This window comes from Protomyctophum bolini (genome assembly GCF_963924005.1).
Source record: "Protomyctophum bolini genome assembly, chromosome: 2".
NCBI classification, from domain to species: Eukaryota; Metazoa; Chordata; class Actinopteri; order Myctophiformes; family Myctophidae; genus Protomyctophum; species Protomyctophum bolini.
The window spans coordinates 44,761,879-44,781,991 of NC_137863.1; the positions used below are offsets into that span (position 1 = coordinate 44,761,879).

At 46.1% G+C, this 20,113-nt stretch overlaps 2 protein-coding genes across 2 annotated transcripts; both read left to right on the forward strand.

The window, feature by feature from the left end:
• Positions 1-403: 403 nt before the first annotated feature.
• LOC308325895 (mRNA-capping enzyme-like) lies at positions 404-2,191 on the forward strand (the record flags this gene model as incomplete). Its single annotated transcript, XM_080778647.1, has 1 exon — positions 404-2,191. One exon carries the CDS (start codon positions 404-406, stop codon positions 2,189-2,191), a length of 1,788 nt encoding a protein of 595 aa, XP_080634773.1.
• Positions 2,192-4,226: 2,035 nt separating this feature from the next.
• LOC308325902 (mRNA-capping enzyme-like) lies at positions 4,227-6,032 on the forward strand (the record flags this gene model as incomplete). The annotated part of the gene is made up of 1 exon (XM_080778660.1): positions 4,227-6,032. The coding sequence occupies one exon, from the start codon at positions 4,227-4,229 to the stop codon at positions 6,030-6,032; it is 1,806 nt and encodes a 601-aa protein (XP_080634786.1).
• Between the last annotated feature and the right edge of the window lie 14,081 nt (positions 6,033-20,113).

The following is a 20,113-nucleotide window of genomic DNA, read 5'->3' on the forward strand; positions in this document are numbered from 1 at the left end:
CATAGTCGCAATAAACAAACCATTATGTTGCTCACTGGTTGAAACACTTGCCCATATATGGAGATGGTTGGTTCATCATCGTCGATGTGACGTCATGGTAGCTACTGATGTTATATTCCGGCCTCCAATGGATAATAATAATAATGGACACTGCACTACGCTTCTAGGCTGTGATGGACGATGTCAGGGCCGTACAACACAAACCGTTGCCAATGGCGACATCCGTGTACACAAACTTGCTTGGTCAGCCTACTATGTAAGTTGGTCTGAGGTGTTTAATAGCACACTTCTGTTGTAGAAAGATCACAGGCAAACAGATTATTGACATTCTTTGTGTACCAACAGGAACAGTCGGGATACCCTGATGTCCAGAAGGGTAACGTCGTAGTTTCTGAACGATATAATGTCAAATGATGGACCTCCCCCTCGGTGGAGGAATTGTCCCAGAAAAGGCCAGCCAGTAGCAGGTAGATTCCTGCCAATGAAGACTATGCTGGGTCCTGAATACGATGACAAGGTTCCAGAAGACAATCAGTTCCATCCAAGCATGCTGTCGAACTATTTAAAAAGCCTCAACGTGCGAATGAGCCTGCTCGTCGACCTTACAAATACCACTCGCTATTACGACTGCAAGGCCATCGAAAAGGAAGGCATCAAATATGCCAAACTTCCGTGTGAAGGACACGACAAGTGTCCTTCATCGGAGACCACGGAGAAGTTCATTGGGATGTGTGAAGACTTCCTGGAGAAGAATCCCACGGAACTAATCGGCGTCCACTGCACGCACGGCTACAACCGGACAGGTTTCCTGGTGTGTGCGTACCTGGTGGAGAAGATGGACTGGGGGGTCGAGGCGGCTGTGGCCAGCTTCGCCCAGTCGCGCGCCCCGGGGATCTACAAGGGAGACTATCTGAAGGAGCTGTACCGACGCTATGGCGACGTGGCGGATGCGCCCCCCGCCCCCACGCGGCCCGAGTGGTGCTTCGACGAGGATGGCAACGTGATAGGACAGGAGTCAGGCCCCACCTCATATGACTCGGTGCCCGGTGGTGGCAAACGGTGGCGAGAGCGGGTGAAGCCGGGTGCAGTGTTCCTGGAAGGTGTCGCAGTGACGGGGGTCACACAGGTCACCACGCAACCCAAACTGGGAGATATTCAGAGCACGTGTCAGCAGTTCACCGGATGGAACAAGTCTGGGTTTCCCGGCGCTCAGCCCGTGTCCATGGACAGGAGGAACCTCCACCTTCTGCAGCAGAATCCGTACAAGGTCAGCTGGAAAGCTGATGGCACTCGCTACATGATGTTGATCGCCGGTAGACACGAAGTGTACATGGTTGACAGAGACAACGCGGTATTCCACGTGGCCTACCTCGAGTTCCCCTTCAGCCAGGATCTGTGTGTCCACCTGTCCAACACCTTGCTGGACGGGGAGATGGTCATCGACCTAGTGGACGGCCGGTCCATCCCCCGCTACCTGATCTACGACATCGTCAAGTTCAACGGGCAGCCCGTTGGCCAGTGTGATTTCAATACCCGACTGTCGTGCATTAGCAACGAGATCATCTATCCCCGGATGGAGGAGATGAAGACAGGGCGACTTGACAAAACCAAGGAGACTTTCAGCATACGAAAGAAGGACTTTTATGACATTCACCAATCGCGCAATCTCCTGGGAAGAAGCTTCTTATCTCAGGTCAGCCACAAAGTGGACGGGCTTATCTTCCAGCCGTGCGGGAGATACAGACCCGGGACGTGTGACGACATCCTCAAGTGGAAGCCCCCGAGTCACAACTCGGTGGACTTTCGCCTCAAGATCACGCAAGAGAAAGGAGAAGGTCTGCTCCCTCAGATGATGGGCGAGCTGTACGTGGGCGGATACGACAAGTGGTTCGGGAAGATGAAGGCCTCCAGGCAGCTGAAGCAGTACGACAACAAGATCATCGAGTGCACCTTCAGGAACAACGCCTGGGTCTTCATGAGACACAGGACGGACAAGAGTTCCCCCAACTTCTATAACACGGCAGTGTCGGTGTGCAACAGCATCCAGCATCCCGTCACAGAGCACATGCTCTTGGAGTTGTTGGACCACTGTCCCCAGGCAATGCAGACACGGAACCGGAAGCACCTGCCGGACCCGGACTCATGCCCCCCTCCTCCTCCTCCAAAGAGACCCAACCATGCTATTCTGTAGAGACAGGCCCCCTCATGTTCCACATGTCTTGTTCAGCCAGCAGTCTTAAGTTCATGTTCCACTTGTCTTGTACAGCCAACATTCTTCAGTTCATGTTCCACTTGTCTTGTACAGCCAGCAGTCTAAGTTCATGTCCCACATGTCTTGTAAAGCCAGCAGTCTTAAGTTCATGTTCCACTTGTCTTGTACAGCCAGCAGTCTTAAGTTCATGTTCCACTTGTCTTGTACAGCCAACAGTCCTCAGTTCATGTTCCACTTGTCTTGTACAGCCAGCAGTCTAAGTTCATGTTCGTCTTGTACAGCCAGTAGTCTAAATTCATGTTCGTCTTCTACAGCCAGTAGTCTAAGTTCATGTTTGTCTTCTACAGCCAGCAGTCTAAGTTCATGTTCGTCTTGTACAGCCAGCAGTCTAAGTTCATGTTCGTCTTGTACAGCCAGCAGTTTAAGTTCATGTTCGTCTTGTACAGCCAGAGTTTAAGTTCATGTTCGTCTTGTACAGCCAGCAGTTTAAGTTCATGTTCGTCTTGTACAGCCAGCAGTTTAAGTTCATGTTCGTCTTGTACAGCCAGCAGTCTTAAATTCATGTTCCACATGTCTTGGACAGCCAGCAGTCGTGCTTCTCCTAGGGTCTATTTTAGTTTAGAAACTATATGAATGAATGAATGATTTTATTTACGTGTCTGAGTGCCTTTTGCCTTTTTACGGGATTATTCAGACACAATTTACAGTACAATATATTTCCTGACACCAAAATATTAAACAGAAGTAAATATCATACAATGTATAGTATACATAACATAATCAAGATTACTGTACATTCAAGTATTCCATTTTGTCGAGAGAGAGAGAGAGAGAGAGAGAGAGAGAGAGAGAGAGAGAGAGAGAGAGAGAGAGAGAGAGAACATAAGGAGATAATGGACCGATTTGCGTCTAACTTCGACAAGGTATAGATGTATACACACACATAGGATATATATGTGCATATATGTACATACACACAAATAACTTAGATCTCAGCATAGGAGTTGGTATGATCCATCACCAGTGCCAGGCTTCATGGATAAAGTTTGACATTTGCGAATGTATGGTTATCAAATAAATATTTAACTAAAACACTGACCTACATGTATTTTTTTTATCAAATAGTGTTTTTCTTAAATCATGATAAAAAGGGCAGTACAATAGAAAATGGAATTCATCCTCGACCTCACCAAGTTCACAATAGCTACATAGTCTTTGATCTATTTCCGTTCCATGTAGTGGCAGTATTCCCGAGGGGAACTGTGCACAACATAGATCATACACAACATATTTTCCACATTCATACACAGTTTTAAACTGGCAATATGTACGTATAGTTTAGGTTTATCATTGATTTCTTCCAACCATTTAACTCTGTATTTTGCCATAGCCAATTCCTTGAATATCCCCACATCTACCTTCTGTCTGTGGATGTAGAGATGCCCAAGTCCATGCTCACGGAGAAGATCAGACACTTCCTGTGCCCAATAACATCCTATTAGAATATCCCATCTGAAAATCCTATATTTGCCATTCTGTCATCTGGTAGGTCGAAAGCATTCTGTTCCACAGGTTTATTACATTAATTTTCCACCTAACTTCACAAAATATCCTAGCCTGGCGCAAGCCACACTTCACCCGACCCTATTGCATATTATGCATATGCCCCGAGCCCAGCGCAGTGGTATATTAGTATCGCAACGCGAGGCTAACGATAACCATCCCATATCACCTTAACCGCTGTTATAGGAGCAAATGTGTGAACCCCCAATGATGTGGAACACAGCATGGCTGATTGGTTGAAACACATGCCCATATATGGATATGGTACACAAACTGACTCGGTCCGCCTATATGAGATCTTCCGAGGTGTTTGAATAGCACTGCTGTCGTAGGCCCACTGACGAACAGATTCTTCGTACCACAGGATGGGTCCGGATACTCTGATGTCCAGAAGGGCTATTTGGGTGAAGTTGTTCAAGTAAATAGAGTGAAACGGATCCTCTGAACAATAATGTCAAACGCTAGACCTCCCCCTCGGTGGAGGAATTGTCCCAGAAAAGGCCAGCCCGTAGCAGGTAGATTCCTTCCAATGAAGACTATGCTGGGTCCCGAATACGACGACAAAGTTCCGGAAGACGATCACTTTCATCCAAGCCTGCTGTTGGACTATTTAAAAAGCCTCAAAGTGCGAATGGGCCTGCTCGTCGACCTGACGAATACCGCTCGCTTTTATGACTTCAGGGCCATCGAAAAGGAAGGCATCAAATATGCCAAACTTCCATGTAAAGGGCACAAGGAGTGTCCTTCATCGGAGACCACAGAGAAGTTCATTGTGATGTGTGAAGACTTCCTGACGAAGAATCCCACGGAATTAATCGGCGTCCACTGCACACACGGCTTCAACCGGACGGGTTTCCTGGTGTGTGCCTACCTGGTGGAGAAGATGGACTGGAGTGTGGAGGCGGCTGTGGCCGGCTTCGCCCAGTCCCGCGCCCCGGGGATCTACAAGGAAGACTACCTCAGGGAACTGTTCAGACGCTATGGCGACGTAGTGGACGCACCCCCCGCCCCCGCGCGGCCCGAATGGTGCTTCGACGTCGACGATGATGACCACAACGAGGACGGCAACGTAATTGGCCTGGAGTCGGGCTCCTCCTGCGGTTCGGTGCCCGGCGGAGGCAGCAAACGGAGGAGAGAGTGGTTGAAGCTGGGTGCAGTGTTCCTGGAAGCTGTGACAGTGACGGGGGTCACACAGGTCACCACGCAACCAACACTGGGGGAGATTCAGAGCACGTGTCAGCAGTTCACTGGATGGGACAAGTCTGGGTTTCCCGGCGCTCAGCCCGTGTCCATGGACAGGAGGAACCTCCACCTTCTGCAGAAGAAACCATACAAGGTCAGCTGGAAAGCCGACGGCACTCGCTACATGATGTTGATCGCCGGGAGGAACGAAGTGTACATGGTTGACAGAGACAACGCGATCTTCCACGTGGCCAACCTCGAGTTCCCCTTCAGCCAGGATCTGTGCGTCCACCTGTCCAACACCTTGCTGGACGGGGAGATGGTCATCGACATAGTGGATGGCCGGTCCATCCCCCGCTACCTGATCTACGACATCGTCAAGTTCAACGGGCAGCCCGTTGGCCAGTGTGATTTCAATACCCGACTGTCATGCATTAGCAACGAGATAATTTATCCCCGGACGGAGATGGTGAAGACGGGGAAACTTGACAAAACCAAGGAGCCTTTCAGCGTCCGAAAGAAGGACTTTTATGACATTCATGAATCGCGCAATCTCCTGGGAGGAAGCTTCCTATCTCAGGTCAGCCACAAAGTGGACGGGCTGATCTTCCAGCCGTGCGGGAGATACAAACCCGGGACGTGTGACCATATCCTCAAGTGGAAGCCTCCGAGTCAAAACTCGGTAGACTTTCGCCTCAAGATCACGAAACTGGGAGGGGAAGGGTTGCTCCCTCAGACGGTGGGCTTGCTGTATGTGGGCAGATACAACCAGCCACTGGCGAAGATGAAGGCCTCCAAGCAGCTGAAGCAGTACGACAACAAGATCATCGAGTGCACCTTCCGGGACAACACCTGGGTCTTCATGAGACAGAGGACGGACAAGAGTTTACCCAACTCCTATGTCACGGCCATGGCCGTGTGGAACAGCATTCAGCATCCTGTCACAGAGCACATGCTCTTGGAGTTGTTGGACCGCTGTCCCCTGCAGGGACTGCCAACACAGAACCGAAAGCACCCACCGGACCCAACCTCATGCCCCCCTCCTGCAAAGAGACCCAACCATGCTATCCTGTAGATACGGGCTGGGTGGGACCTTCTGGACTGGACTGCTCCACAAGTTGCAGTACATTGTATATTGCACACCTCTTCCTCCCCAAGTTTTGTTTTCCCAACCATTTATACAGGTTTGATTATTGATGTTTTTGTTGGATTCATCTTGTAGGGTTTCTTTAAAATGCTTGTTCTTAAACTGCATAACATGAAGCTCAATGCATGTCTTTTTTGTGTGTTTCTATTTTAGCAAGCTGAGCTTGATCATTAGTAGAGGCCTGGGACCTCTAGTACTATATAGGGCATAGCGGACATATTCTTGCTCCATCGATCCAGACCCCATTCATTTTTCCCATAGAGATTTCCAAAAAATATTTATATCAATGGTTTTAAGCCTATAATTAAACCTACCAGGATCCTGGTGAATCATGAACATAAAAACATCTCGCACGTAGTCTCGCGCAGCCAGACAACTATTCCACAATCTAAAAATGCTCTAAAAACTACAGCTCCCAGGAGCCGAGTAACGGAAGCAGTCTCTGCTGCTCAGACCAGAAATATATTTGATCAATCATGACGCTGTGCTCACAGAACTGTAATGCCATTGGAAACACAACCGAGATGGGAGCATGTAGTCATACGAGCGGTAGATTCATGTTATTTGGTTAGTTTAACACAGAAAAGAATCATGGAATTAACACTGACAACTGTAGTGACTAGAAACTAGAAATGCACTCTGTCGAGCTGCCAACTTGCACTTTGCACACAAGTTGGCCATGAATGGCCTAGTTGGCCGTGAATGGCCTACTTGTGCGCGAGCAGAGCGCGCAACTTTCTCTGACTCTTGTCAACTTACATTGTGTTTGGCGCCCCGGCTCTCCACCGTCAACTACTGCACTATAAGAAGACCCCAATCAAGTTATTGAAACATCTGACATATAGTTAAAAAACAACAACAAAAAAAACAGTGCTTTTTAGTGCTTTTAGCAGTTTTTGTATTGACTTGTACTTTCGTTGAACTGTAGGCTACCCATTCTATACAATCAATGAATCCCTCTTGACTCTTGGTCGGGATACCAATTTTATCCAATCAGATGAGAGAACTCATAGCCCTGGATAAATAAGCGAAATTCGATATGAATTTCATTGAAGGTCCATGGTTTAGAAGTGGTTAAAATGCCAGTCCGTAACTTCATATAGCCCAGTATGTAGGCTATAGGCCTGTGTGGGTTTTTTTAAAGCATTTTGACCCCTTCTGAAAATGAGTCATATGAGACAAAATGTGTGGTGGACCAGTTGTACTTCATCCTATTCATCTGAACCAGAATCTGGCTCAAACATATATATGACTGAATCTCACCAATTTGTCCTCCCTCTGCCATTTTATGTGTAAACACATGGGCGGAGCCATGGGCAGTCCTTTTGTAAGAAGGGGGAGGGACTATGACAGGTGGGTGGTCTTAAAGTAGGAGGCGGGGGGGGGGCTGGATAAGGTGGGTGGTGCTAAGGTTAAACTCACGCATACCTAATGAACTGGTGGGTGTGTCCACATAAAACCATCATTTTAACAAATACTGTACACTTTTTTGAACAAATTATACCTCCTTGTATAACAATAACACCTGATGATCATGTTTAAGGGTGGGAAAAAAATCACGGCACTCCATCTTCAAGCATTTTGACCCCTTCTGATAATGAGTCATATTCCAGGTTGAGACAATAAATTCAGAGACAAAATGTTGGCTAAATGTTATGTATTTATTTATTTATTGAAGACGTTGTTGGAAAAGCTATTTTAATCTCTGACCACTAGATGGCAGTGAGGCACAATGAATGACAGCATTGCTGAGTTCAGAAGAGAACCTAGTCCAGTGGACTCTCCTCCTACTGCTTAAATTGTTAACCATCATCAGTGGTGGAAAAAGTGGTTAATGTATGTTTTGTAATAACAAATCCAAATCTACAAAGTAACTATAGTGGGCTAACTCAAGTTTTCAAATGAATGAATCTGATTAATTGAAAATGGAGGACCCTGATGCAAACAAGTCTTATAGTTCTTTTATAGTTTCATCCACGTACACTGTAGCAGGTTTTGTATTAGGCTACCTTGTGCTTTTGTTTGAAATGTACCGATTCTGCATACTGTGAATGAAATGTTCAATCAATCAATCAATCAATGTAGTGAAAATACATTATTTGGATCTGAGTAGGTATAGAAGTAAAAGTAGGCTACTGGAAATGCTCAAGCATAAAGTACAAAAACCTCAAAAGTACAGTACTTAAGCAAATGTACTTTACATATGGTTAACGTTACACTACTGACCACTATCAACCTTTCTTATATGCCTGTTGAATGTATGGTATAGCCTACTGGGATTCCTAATTGAAGTTGAACATGTCACCAGTGGCTTTTTAACCTAACACAGTGGTTTTCCCCCAGTGGTCCTTGAGGTTCCAGGTGGTCCCCGGCTGAATGTTGGAGAGTTACACTTGTAGTTCTTTGACGCTCGCTGTAATCTTCATCATTCTTCCGGGTCCTTGGAAACGCCCCCAGCCACTGCGTTTTTTAATAGTTTCACTGAGGTTATAGGTCAATCACAGTGACTGGCCAGTCACAGCGCACCATCTACTCAAACACGCTGAAGATCCCCATGCTCGCATCTTTAACTCTTGAGAGCGTATAAAGTGAAACCAAATTGACCCTTATTGTTTGGTTTTATGATAACAAAATAATTATGTTTTGGGTCTGAGAGGCTATAAATGTCATCAAATGGTGGTCCGTGGCTCAAATGCATGTGGGCCTTGATATATGAAAAGGGTTGAAAACCACTGACCTTACAGTTCTTCAGTGAGTCAAATCACGAAAGATAATTCCACTGGTACTATGGCGTCATGTGGAATGTTTAATTATTATCACATCACACACATCAATAATTACACGTACAATTACAGCCAGAGTGCAGTGTCCGCTGGTAAAGAGTGTGTGCGTGCGTGTGTGTGTGTGTGTGTGTGTGTGTGTGTGTGTGTGTGTGTGTGTGTGTTGTGTGTGCAGGCTGAAGAATAAGTCATTGTGTGACAGTACAGCTGTCATGTGACCTCTTGGTGTGACAGGACGGCCTCAGCACCTGCCTCTCTCTCTCTCTCTCTCTCTCTCTCTCTCTCTCTCTCTCACTCTCTCTCCTGCTTCTCTCTCTCCCTCCCTCCTGCCCCTCTCTCTCTCTCTCTCTCTCTCTCTCTCTCTCTCTCTCTCTCTCTCTCTCTCTCTCTCTCTCTATCCTTTACTCTCCTCTCTCTCGCTTTCTTATGTCTGCCATATAAAATGTCCATATTATCCATTATCCAAAATATAACTTATCCAAAAGCATCAATTCAAAAGTAGCAGATTCACAAGCTATGTGTGTTACAAAATATATAATAAATCCTATACGCATCCTACTATAAATGCACCACGTCTCTGCGTGTGTATGTGTAGAAGAGAACCGTTTGACCCGCCAAAGCCGGACCCACACGCTTCTCCAGAACCACCACAAAAGGCTCTGCTCAGGTTCCGCCAGTGGGCCTAATGAGGCCAACTCCTTTCACCTGGGCCAGGCTCTGCCAGTGGGCCTAATGAGGCCAACTCCTTTCACCTGTGCAATTTCCAGCCTCTGCCTCAGCTAATTGAGGCTCAACCAAACAGGCTCTGCCAGTGGGCCGAATTGATTGCCAAATAGTATACACTTTTCAGTTTGTAGTCTTCACACACAGGCACATACACAGATCTCCATGTGGGACATCGGCGGGTGCTATGCAGTGGCGTGCACAGGTAGACACTAGGGGGTGCTAGAGCACACCCTGCCCTTTTTGGCAATGTGCTCTTAAAAAAAGAAAAAAAGAAAGAAAAGAAAAAAACATTTTCTTTTTATTCTTAATTTGTAGTGTGTGGACCATGGTGACATTGATCAAATCTTGATAAAAAATGCTTCTACTATATTATTTAGGCCCCCACAATCTAAAGCTATGTTTCTATGTCAGTGGTTCTTCGATAAAAAAAGAAATAGCAGACCTACAAGCACGTAGCACGCCACTCGGTGGCACGCTATGAGCTTGTAGATATGCTATTTTTCAATAGCTAAAGCACCAAAATGGGTTCCCGCCCCAAAATGTGCTGCACAAGGTGCCCTTTTTTTCACTTGATCACCTGCCCCTCTAAGTGTCTGTGCACGACACTGGTGCTATGACAACGTATATCATTATGTTCCCAATAAGGTGCATCGTTCCACAGTAGGCCGGTGGCCGCGACTGCGACGGGCACACTTACAGTACAGGTCTAGTTGAGTTAAATTAATCACATTCAATCTCCAATGTCCCCCCGTTGTTGAACATGAGATTTTGCCTTCTAATTTTCATGCCATCATAAATAAGCCTAAATTGCCCCAATGCATCGCATAACGGGAAGGCATTTATGAGCTCATACTGTAGATCAGCTATTCTTCACACAGCAATATACAGGACTTAAGTTGCATGAGGATTGTACTGTCCATGTGCAAACATTATGAACGCTGTAATGAATCCAAACTTATTGGAGCGCTGCTTAGTCATTAGCACATGTTTCCTTGGAAAGTTCCCTACGGAATTCCACCTCCTCCTGGTATCACACCGAGATTCATTGTCGAGGACTCGAGGTAGACTTTAGCCTAGAGAGGAACGGATATTATGTGGACTGATATTGTTGTTGTTTGTGGACCTGCCGCTGTCACAAATTCTTCCAAAAAAGTTTAACTGCCAATGTCACAATTATCATCTCTCTTCCAAGGTGTGAAATCTGCGTAGGCAAAGTAATTGCTGTAAGATGGAGGCTAGATTTAGGTGTTTTTGGGGGCAGGATTTCCCTCTTGACTCTCATTCATTCAATGCCACATTGACTATGTTTACACCTCTTGGTTCTCATCTAAATGTCACTAAAAACTAAGCTTTGGACGTCACCTCTCCAAACAAAATGATATGACGACATCTCGGCCTATAAGCCCATGACTCACCGGATTCCAACACACTTTGAGAGCTTGGGATGCCTGGAAGACTTGGGGTTAAGCAAATATCACTGGGATTGGTATTTAAGATAGTCAAAGAGACAGTGGCCCCAATGCCCTCATACATGTCTGAACCGCTTCTCGTGAGTGACACCCACATCCACAACACTCTAATAATCTGGTACCACTCAAGTTTTCTTGATTTGTTGAAATGTATTTACAGTTGAAAGTACGGAACAAAAACAACAACAAAAAATAAGGGGAGGTGAATGTATAAAAAACAAATATCGGGAGGCCACAAGGGGAGGTGAATGTATAAAAACATCTATCGGGAGGCCACAAGGGGAGGTGAATGTATGAAAAACATCTATCGGGAGGCCACAAGGGGAGGTGAATGTATAAAAACATCTATCGGGAGGCCACAAGGGGAGGTGAATGTATAAAAACATCTATCGGGAGGCCACGAGGGGAGGTGAATGTATAAAAACATCTATCGGGAGGCCACGAGGGGAGGTGAATGTATAAAAACATCTATCGGGAGGCCACGAGGGGAGGTGAATGTATAAAAACATCTATCGGGAGGCCACAAGGGGAGGTGAATGTATAAAAACATCTATCGGGAGGCCACAAGGGGAGGTGAATGTATAAAAACATCTATCGGGAGGCCTCAAAGGGAGGTGAATGTATAAAAAAACATCTATCGGGAGGCCACAAGGGGAGGTGAATGTATAAAAAAACATCTATCGGGAGGCCTCAAAGGGAGGTGAATGTATAAAAAAACATCTATCGGGAGGCCACAAGGGGAGGTGAATGTATAAAAACATCTATCGGGAGGCCACGAGGGGAGGTGAATGTATAAAAACATCTATCGGGAGGCCACGAGGGGAGGTGAATGTATAAAAACATCTATCGGGAGGCCACAAGGGGAGGTGAATGTATAAAAACATCTATCGGGAGGCCACAAGGGGAGGTGAATGTATAAAAACATCTATCGGGAGGCCTCAAAGGGAGGTGAATGTATAAAAAAACATCTATCGGGAGGCCACAAGGGGAGGTGAATGTATAAAAACATCTATCGGGAGGCCACGAGGGGAGGTGAATGTATAAAAACATCTATCGGGAGGCCACAAGGGGAGGTGAATGTATAAAAACATCTATCGGGAGGCCACAAGGGGAGGTGAATGTATAAAAACATCTATCGGGAGGCCTCAAAGGGAGGTGAATGTATAAAAAAACATCTATCGGGAGGCCACAAGGGGAGGTGAATGTATAAAAAAACATCTATCGGGAGGCCTCAAAGGGAGGTGAATGTATAAAAAAACATCTATCGGGAGGCCACAAGGGGAGGTGAATGTATAAAAAAACATCTATCGGGAGGCCACGAGGGGAGGTAAACCAGCAACCTTCTAATTCCCTGGCGGCCGGCCTCTCTACTCTATACCCACTTAGCTAGAGTATTGTGGAATTGTGCATATGTAATAGCCATACCAAAATGGCCCCCGGCCCCATTGCATCTATAATCCCAGTGTGGACTACTGGTCATGTCCGAGGCATGTGGGGTTGGCGGCCGCCCGGTGGCATGTTATGGCATAACAGCCCGGTTGGCACGTTATTTTACAGTAGAGGAATGGCATGACTAAAATTCATCACGGCATGGCAGCTCCAGAATGTCCAGTGGTGTGAAGTAACTACGTTACTTTTTTTCCAAGTACTGAACTTTTTTTTTACTTTACTGGAGTATTTCCACTTTTCAGTACTTTTACTTCGACTCCACTTTACATCTCAGAGGTGAATACCGTATTACACTTTTACTCCACTATAGAATTATAATGAAAACTTTACTTTTTTTGATTATTATTATTACAAAATATATAGCCTATACATTTCGTCCATTTGAAAATAGCCGATCTACAAGCTCACATAATGACTTTCGGTATACATTTTGATGCCAATACTTTTACTCGAGTAAACCTTTAATTCTGTACTTAATTGCTTGTAACAAAGTATTTCCGCATTGCTGTATTTCCACTTAAGTAGAACACGAGAGTATATACTGTGTCCACCACTGCCAGAACAGAATGGCACACATACAGTACAGTCCAAAGGGAGTGGTCGGTCGGTAGCTAGCGGATCTCTCCTGTTTCCATGACTACGAAAACCACGCGCCATCCCAACAATCCCAGAATAACGTTTAACACATTCCAGGCGTTCAACCACCCCCCCCCCACCCCACCGTGTGCGACACTTCCTAGAGGGAAAAATAGTTAGCATTTGAGCTCTGTGGTGGATATAGCATTGCTCCGATGATGCTTGCCGGAGAGCATTCCTATATATACCCGTGAATATCTCCGTGATTCATCGAATTCTCGGGCAGTGCCCTCCTCTCTGCCCTGCACGGGACCAATTCGGATGAAATGGAAACATGGATCAGATTCCTTCTCTTTTTTTTTTTTGAGCGCTCGATGTGCCTCGCTTCGTTTTCTCTAAAGTATCTTATTTAAGCAACATCACATGAGAGGGTGTGCTTCATCGTCATTAGTGGCATGCCTGCGTTGCTGCAAACCATATCCAGACCTTCAAAACCCATAAAAGAGCTATATAAATGTGTATGTATCATGTGTTTTTTCCCGCAGTTAGTTGAATTATATCGATTCACAACTTTAGGATCGAACCAACGTCCGATGCAGACGCTATTTTGACCGATCCAGACACACGTGCATCGATGTAAGTCGCATCGTTAATGTTAAAATCGATTATCGATTCATATTGATATTTTTTGACACCTATAGTATGTATGTGTGTGTGTGTGTGTGTGTGTGTGTGTGTGTCGGGGTAAGAATGGCGGTCCCTTATTGGCTGTTGATGGTGACGTAACTAAGGTATACGTTTCAAGGTTGGTATAAGGTCAATAACGGGTCTAAAGGATTTAACCCATTCTAGACGGGAACCCCTTTTGGTGTTAGCATTATGTGCTTTAGCTATTGAAAAACAGCAGATCTACAAGCTCATAGCGCGCCACCGAGTGGCGCGCTAAGAGCTTGTAGGTCTGCTATTTTTGAAAAATCGAAAGAACGACTGACATTTTTAGAATCTGATCTCAGGTCAGAATGGGTTCATCAGACCAGTGTGTGTCCAGTGGAAACCTCGTATGAATCTGATCTCAGGTCAGAATGGGTTAAAACAGCATAAATAAATAGCATACATTTAGCAGTTTGTATTATAGACATTAGTTATAGTAGCAGTACTTGCGCTCTGCTTGCGCACAAGTAGGCCATTTATGGACTACTTGTGTGCAGGGCGCAATTTGGCAGCTCAACAGAGTGCATTTCCAAGTTATTATTATTAAATAAGGAGGGAGGAAGACTGGTAGCCTTCAGCTTGCACGGTCGGTATGTGTGTCACTCTCCCTGCATGCTCTCCTGCGTGCTCGTCTGCGTGCCTGCAGAGCCTACATGTTTACCCTCCTATAGTGTCTCGGGAAGTCTGTAACGGAATCTCTGTTGTCGCTAGAAGTTCTGCTCTCTCACCTACACACTGCACACGCACGCATACACACACACACACACACACACACACATTCCGTCTGTTGTGTCCGGCTATTTGGTGGTCGCTCCAGAAACCAGGCATGCTAAATCTGTCCACGGTGCTGACATGGGAGAAGGTCACTTGGAGCCGGAGATAAACAACCATGGGACTTGGGGGGATCTACAAGCAGATTTAGCAGATCTACAAGCTCGCCTGCGTCTGCTATTTTTTAAATCTTCTCTTCTGGGGGGGGGGGGGGGGGGGGGGTTCCTACCTAGGTCCGCGCGGCCAAATACAATACATGTCATTTTGGGGCTATATCCAAAAAAAGAAGAAGCTCAACACGACCCGCAGGTCTAGTTAGTCGCGGGCGTGTGAATGAAACGAGCACGCTCGCAGCAATTCCACGGGACCGCGCCCAGTCCTGACGCCTCGGCTTCTCCGTGTGTATACAAAAAACAAAAACGCAGGTCTCATTGAAAATGAATTACTACGCGCGTTAATCGCTGCGCCCGCTAATCATAACCTCAGTCTTAACCGGCCACGTAGGTCGCTAATGGTAACGTCAGTCTTAACCGGCCACATATGTCGCTATAATCCTAACCTCAGTCTTAACCAGCCACGTATGTCGCTATAATCCTAACCTCAGTCTTAACCGGCCACGTAGGTCGCTAATCCTAACCTCAGTCTTAACCGGCCACGTATGTCGCTATAATCCTAACCTCAGTCTTAACCGGCCACTGGTTAGGTACGTAGGTAGGTAGGTCGGACTGACTATAAGCCATGTGGAAAAGCCAGTCCTCTGGACGGGTCTGGGATCGCTGCCACCCACACATAGTTTCCACAAGCAGCCATCCATCCATCCGCTCACGCCTCCCCTCTCAACATCACTCCACGGGGGTGTAAACTTAACACCCAGACATCCTCCTCCTGCATGGAGCATCACCTGGTGTGTCTCCTTATGAGAGGAGCTATGCTGAATGTGGTTTACACTATGCTAATATGCTCGGTGTAAATTGCCCCCCCCCCCATAATATTAAGCTGGAGAGCTTTTATGAGGGCCGCGAGCAGCTCATGCATGCTCTCTGCAGTCCTCGATCTAAATTGTGTGAGATTAGTTTCTCTGCCTGGAAGGAAGAAGTCCAGTGCAGTTTGTATAGCCAGATTTACAGTATACATGTATTCAGTTTGTTTCCTGCAGGTCTACATTAGATGGGCTGTCCACACTCCAAACACGACAACTATAAATAATATATGTTTGTTTAAAATTGCTCCAACTCAAGAGGATGGCACATTGGCACTGTCGCCACAATTATCACCAGTGTGGAAGCTCACATTATCGTATTGTGACTTGGACTCTTCCTGACACCTATACCTGTGTAGACTAGTATACCAGAGACAAGGGACCAATCAAATAATCATAAATGTCATCACACTTGGCGTCTACACTTTTCTACCCTCACTTTTATCTTTAATATGTACTTTGCTCAGCCAATCAAATCGTCACTATGGGGTGATCAGCCAATTACAATGGAAATGCACAAAATGACAAAAACAAATTTCACCTGCAACCATTTTAAACCCTATATTTATTTAACTGGCTTTCTCCCCTCTAAATATCTTGACCCCTGAAAATAGCCCTTCTACGAGCTCACAGACATGTCGCAAGCTTGTAGATCTGCAATGTTCAAACAATGTTTCCCATAATAGGGACTTCAGGGTCAAGTATACACAAATGGCATTTCAGGTATATATCAAACCGTAAAATCGGATTAGCACAAATGTATATATAGATCCTAAATAAATAATTGTTGGCAGCGATGGAATATGAATTGTTTATTTTTGACAGTGAATATAAGTTAAGGGCTGCCATGTGGCGTTTGCCAGTATGTTAGTATAGGAAGTGTGCTGTGTGTGTGTGTGTGTGTGTGTGTGTGTGTGTGTGTGTGTGTGTGTGGGTGCGTGCGTGTCTGCCATCCAGTGAGTGGGATGCCGATGAAGGGAAGGGCAGTCGTTGGTACAGTACTGGGCGATGGGGCGAGGGGGGGCGAGGTCCATTCCTGCGATTCAACATGACACCACTTGCACTAAGACTGGCGACAGCTGCGTATGCGCATGCCGGCCATTCTGTTTGTTGTAGGGGATTACGCCACGATAAAAGCCCCAGTGACGAGCGCTCGTGGCTGGGCCTTGCAACTACTGTTTCGCCCCGACTTTAGCAGGCTTTGGGCCCGGCCGGGGCCTCCGGAGTGCTGTGAAAACACAGGTGGGGGGACGCTTCATTCTGAACGGGGGAATGAATGAATGGAGGGCATTCTAATGATGATGAACCTGACAGCAGAATATACAGTTAATGAATGAATGGGTGAGTGGATGAATGAATGAACCGAGGGCATTCTAATGTCAAGCATATATATGGGGAGTGGGGGACTGCCCATAAGCCATTAGTCAGGGCTGCGCGGCCCCGGTTAAGACTCACCTGTGCGCTGCAGGTTAAAAATCACCCGTGGCCGAACAAACTGCAGTCACTCACAACTGGCCAATATACACAAAAAAGATACTGGTTCTGTTTAGAATGAATTGTCGTCTCTCATCGTTCCACAAAATAATAGAAAATGCTGATCAATAAGGTGCTCGTTATCGTTTTGGGCTAAACAAATAATTAGAAGAAAAAAAGGACACTGTACACTTTTTTTAAATTTCCCACTCCTCACTCACTCCTTGGTGTTCGAACATGCTGACTATAGAGTTGCTGTTTCCACTTCATTTTGTCTTTATGTTGCTGTTCATTGTGTATCGTTGTTTTGCTCTCGGTATTTCAGTATATTTCTCTGGTTACTGACTGTACAGTATACTTTGTTGTACTCTATATAACCATAGAACACTAAACATTATGTTTAGTGTGATTTTCATAACGTTGTAGCAGTGACATTGTAGATTAAGGTATTATGTTTGTTTCCCTGCCCACATGCCACATCCCTCTTTTTTTCTACAGGCAGGTGTTCTGGTGAATTTCACCTAGATTCAGTGATACTACTAGCCTGACACTCAGTCTGAATTTTCATTTCGTTTCACTTCAATCGCCAGAACATATTTTCTTAATGGGCGTGGCTAGCGATTCAGGGCTGGAGCCAGGCTACCACAATGGCCTGGGCTTTTTGGCTGGACCAATTCTCAGATGTCCCAGGAATCAATGGGTGGATCAAAGGAGAAGATTCCAGCTCCATTTTTTCTCCCTTTATTGAATATTCTTTAAAATAATATATTTTCACCTATGTTTCACCATTTCACGCTGTTTTTCGTCGTTTTGTGAAACTTCATGTTGAACTATTAAAAATCACACACGTGTGAACTGAGTGGTGCAATCCCCCCCCCCCTCTCTCTCTCTCTCTCTCTCTCTCTCTCTCTCTCTCTCTCTCTCTCTCTCTCTCTCTCTCTCTCTCTCTCATTAGAGACACAGCACTACCCCTCTCTCTGTTTCTGGCGCCCCCTACTGGTATAAATAAGTAACATACTCATGCTCATTGACGTACACACGTACACAAACAGGTACATGGACATTGCTGGTTGTAGGAGTGGTTGCACCACTCAAAAAACAGTACCTCAAATTGCAATGCATTGTTGTATAGCTTAATATATTTCGATGAGTAATAATTATGTTGTATGGAATGTAAATAGTGATAGTGTGACAAACGTTTTGTGTAGGTTTAGTGTTCTAGGGATAAATAAATAAAGTGGATTGGATTGAGAAACATTGGCCTGCCCTCATGGTGCTCACACGCAGGCCGGTGATGTATGTTGTGACCGGGACGGGACCGGACAGGACAGGACAGGACAGGCCGACCCAAAGCAAGGAGGGCTGAAAATGCTCTCCTCCTTCACCTCCTCCTCCTCCTCCTCCTCCTCCAAACTCAGCTGTCTCACAATGTGCTGCTGCTTGTCACCGAGGAGAGGAGCAAAAACACTGTGCCTTGTGACAAGGTCCACATGCACGCACGCACGCACGCTCACACGCATTGCACGCGCACGCACGCACGCTCACGCACGCACATACTGTACATACTGTACATACGTACAGACTTTTAGAATAGACTATTTGCAGTCCAAACTATATACAACAATTGAAAACAGTGGGTTTCCTTTTTTCATATCAAGGTCCATTGTTTTTTCGGCGTTTGAGCTATATATACGGACAACCATTTGATGAGATTTAGCCTCTCAGATCCAAAACTAAAGGACATGTTGTTGTCGTGGGATAAGATCTTGTCCATAATTCCATGCTGTGTTGATGTTGGTATACCATAGATGTTGATAACAGGCAAACATTGATCAAAATAACAATTCTCCTACATTCTCTAATTGTGTAGACTTCTTGTAAATTACTTAATGCTGATGTTTAACAATAACTGTACTCTTGAGAGCGTAAAATAATATTCGCGCTCATAAGCTACAGCATGGGGGGGGGGGGGGGGGGAACTATATTGGGTCATCGGTTCAGGAAAGATGCGTATTTGTTGTACACACTCTCTGCCATATTCCCTCAACATGGCACTTATAAACTGAGCAAGTCTGCACCATCCATCTATCCATCTTCAACCGCTTATCCGTGGTCGGGTCGCGGGGGCAACAGTTTTACCAGAGCACTCCAGACTTCCCTCTCCAGGGCAACATTAGTGACTTCCTCCTGGGGGACCCTGAGACGTTCCAAGGCCTGCAGTGAGTCGATGTGTTTACTCCAACTGCGTCTTGGTCTGGGGTCTCCTCCCAGTGGGACGTGCCTCGAGGACCTCCCTATAGGGTCCTATAGGGAGACGCCCGAGAGGCATCCTAACCAGATGCCCGAACCACCTAAGCAGTGACTCTACTCCGAGTCCCTCTCGTTTGACTGAACTTCTCACCCTATCTCTAAGGGCCAGCCACCCGTCGAAGAAAACTCATTTCAGCCGCTTATATTCGCTACTAACATTATGTTTAGGGTTAGTAGTGTCAGTGTTGCCAATTAACTCTCGTGAGAGAAATGAGCCAACCCACCTCCAAAAAACAAGCCAACTCTTGTGGGAGAAATAAACCAAAAAATCTCCCCTCCAAAAACAACAAGGCAAAACATAATATGACCATATAATCCTATAATACAAAGTCGTGGTGAAATCAGCGGAATTGGCAACCTTGGTTAGTATTTACACACAGTGAGTATAAACACTGACCCCCCCCCCCTCCCCCCCACACACCAACCCCCCCCCCCCCCCTGCAGGGAGGAGGCAGCTCAAGTGTTCACTTGAAAATGCTGAGAGGGAGAACTTGTCCTTGGAGTGTGACTGACACCTCTGACACTACACTGGTCCCCTTCCCCCTATACACACTAAAACACAGTACACGCGCGCACGCACACACGCACACACGCACGTTCTCCATCTATTGCTGACAATGGGGTTAAGATGACAGGAGGTTATGAGTGACTCCGACACACTGCGCCTCCCCCAGCCCTCCCCCCCAACCCCCCAGTCCCACACAGACGTCTTTGTCCCCTGACTCCACCATCAGTGACGATCCATCACAGACTAACCTGACAGCC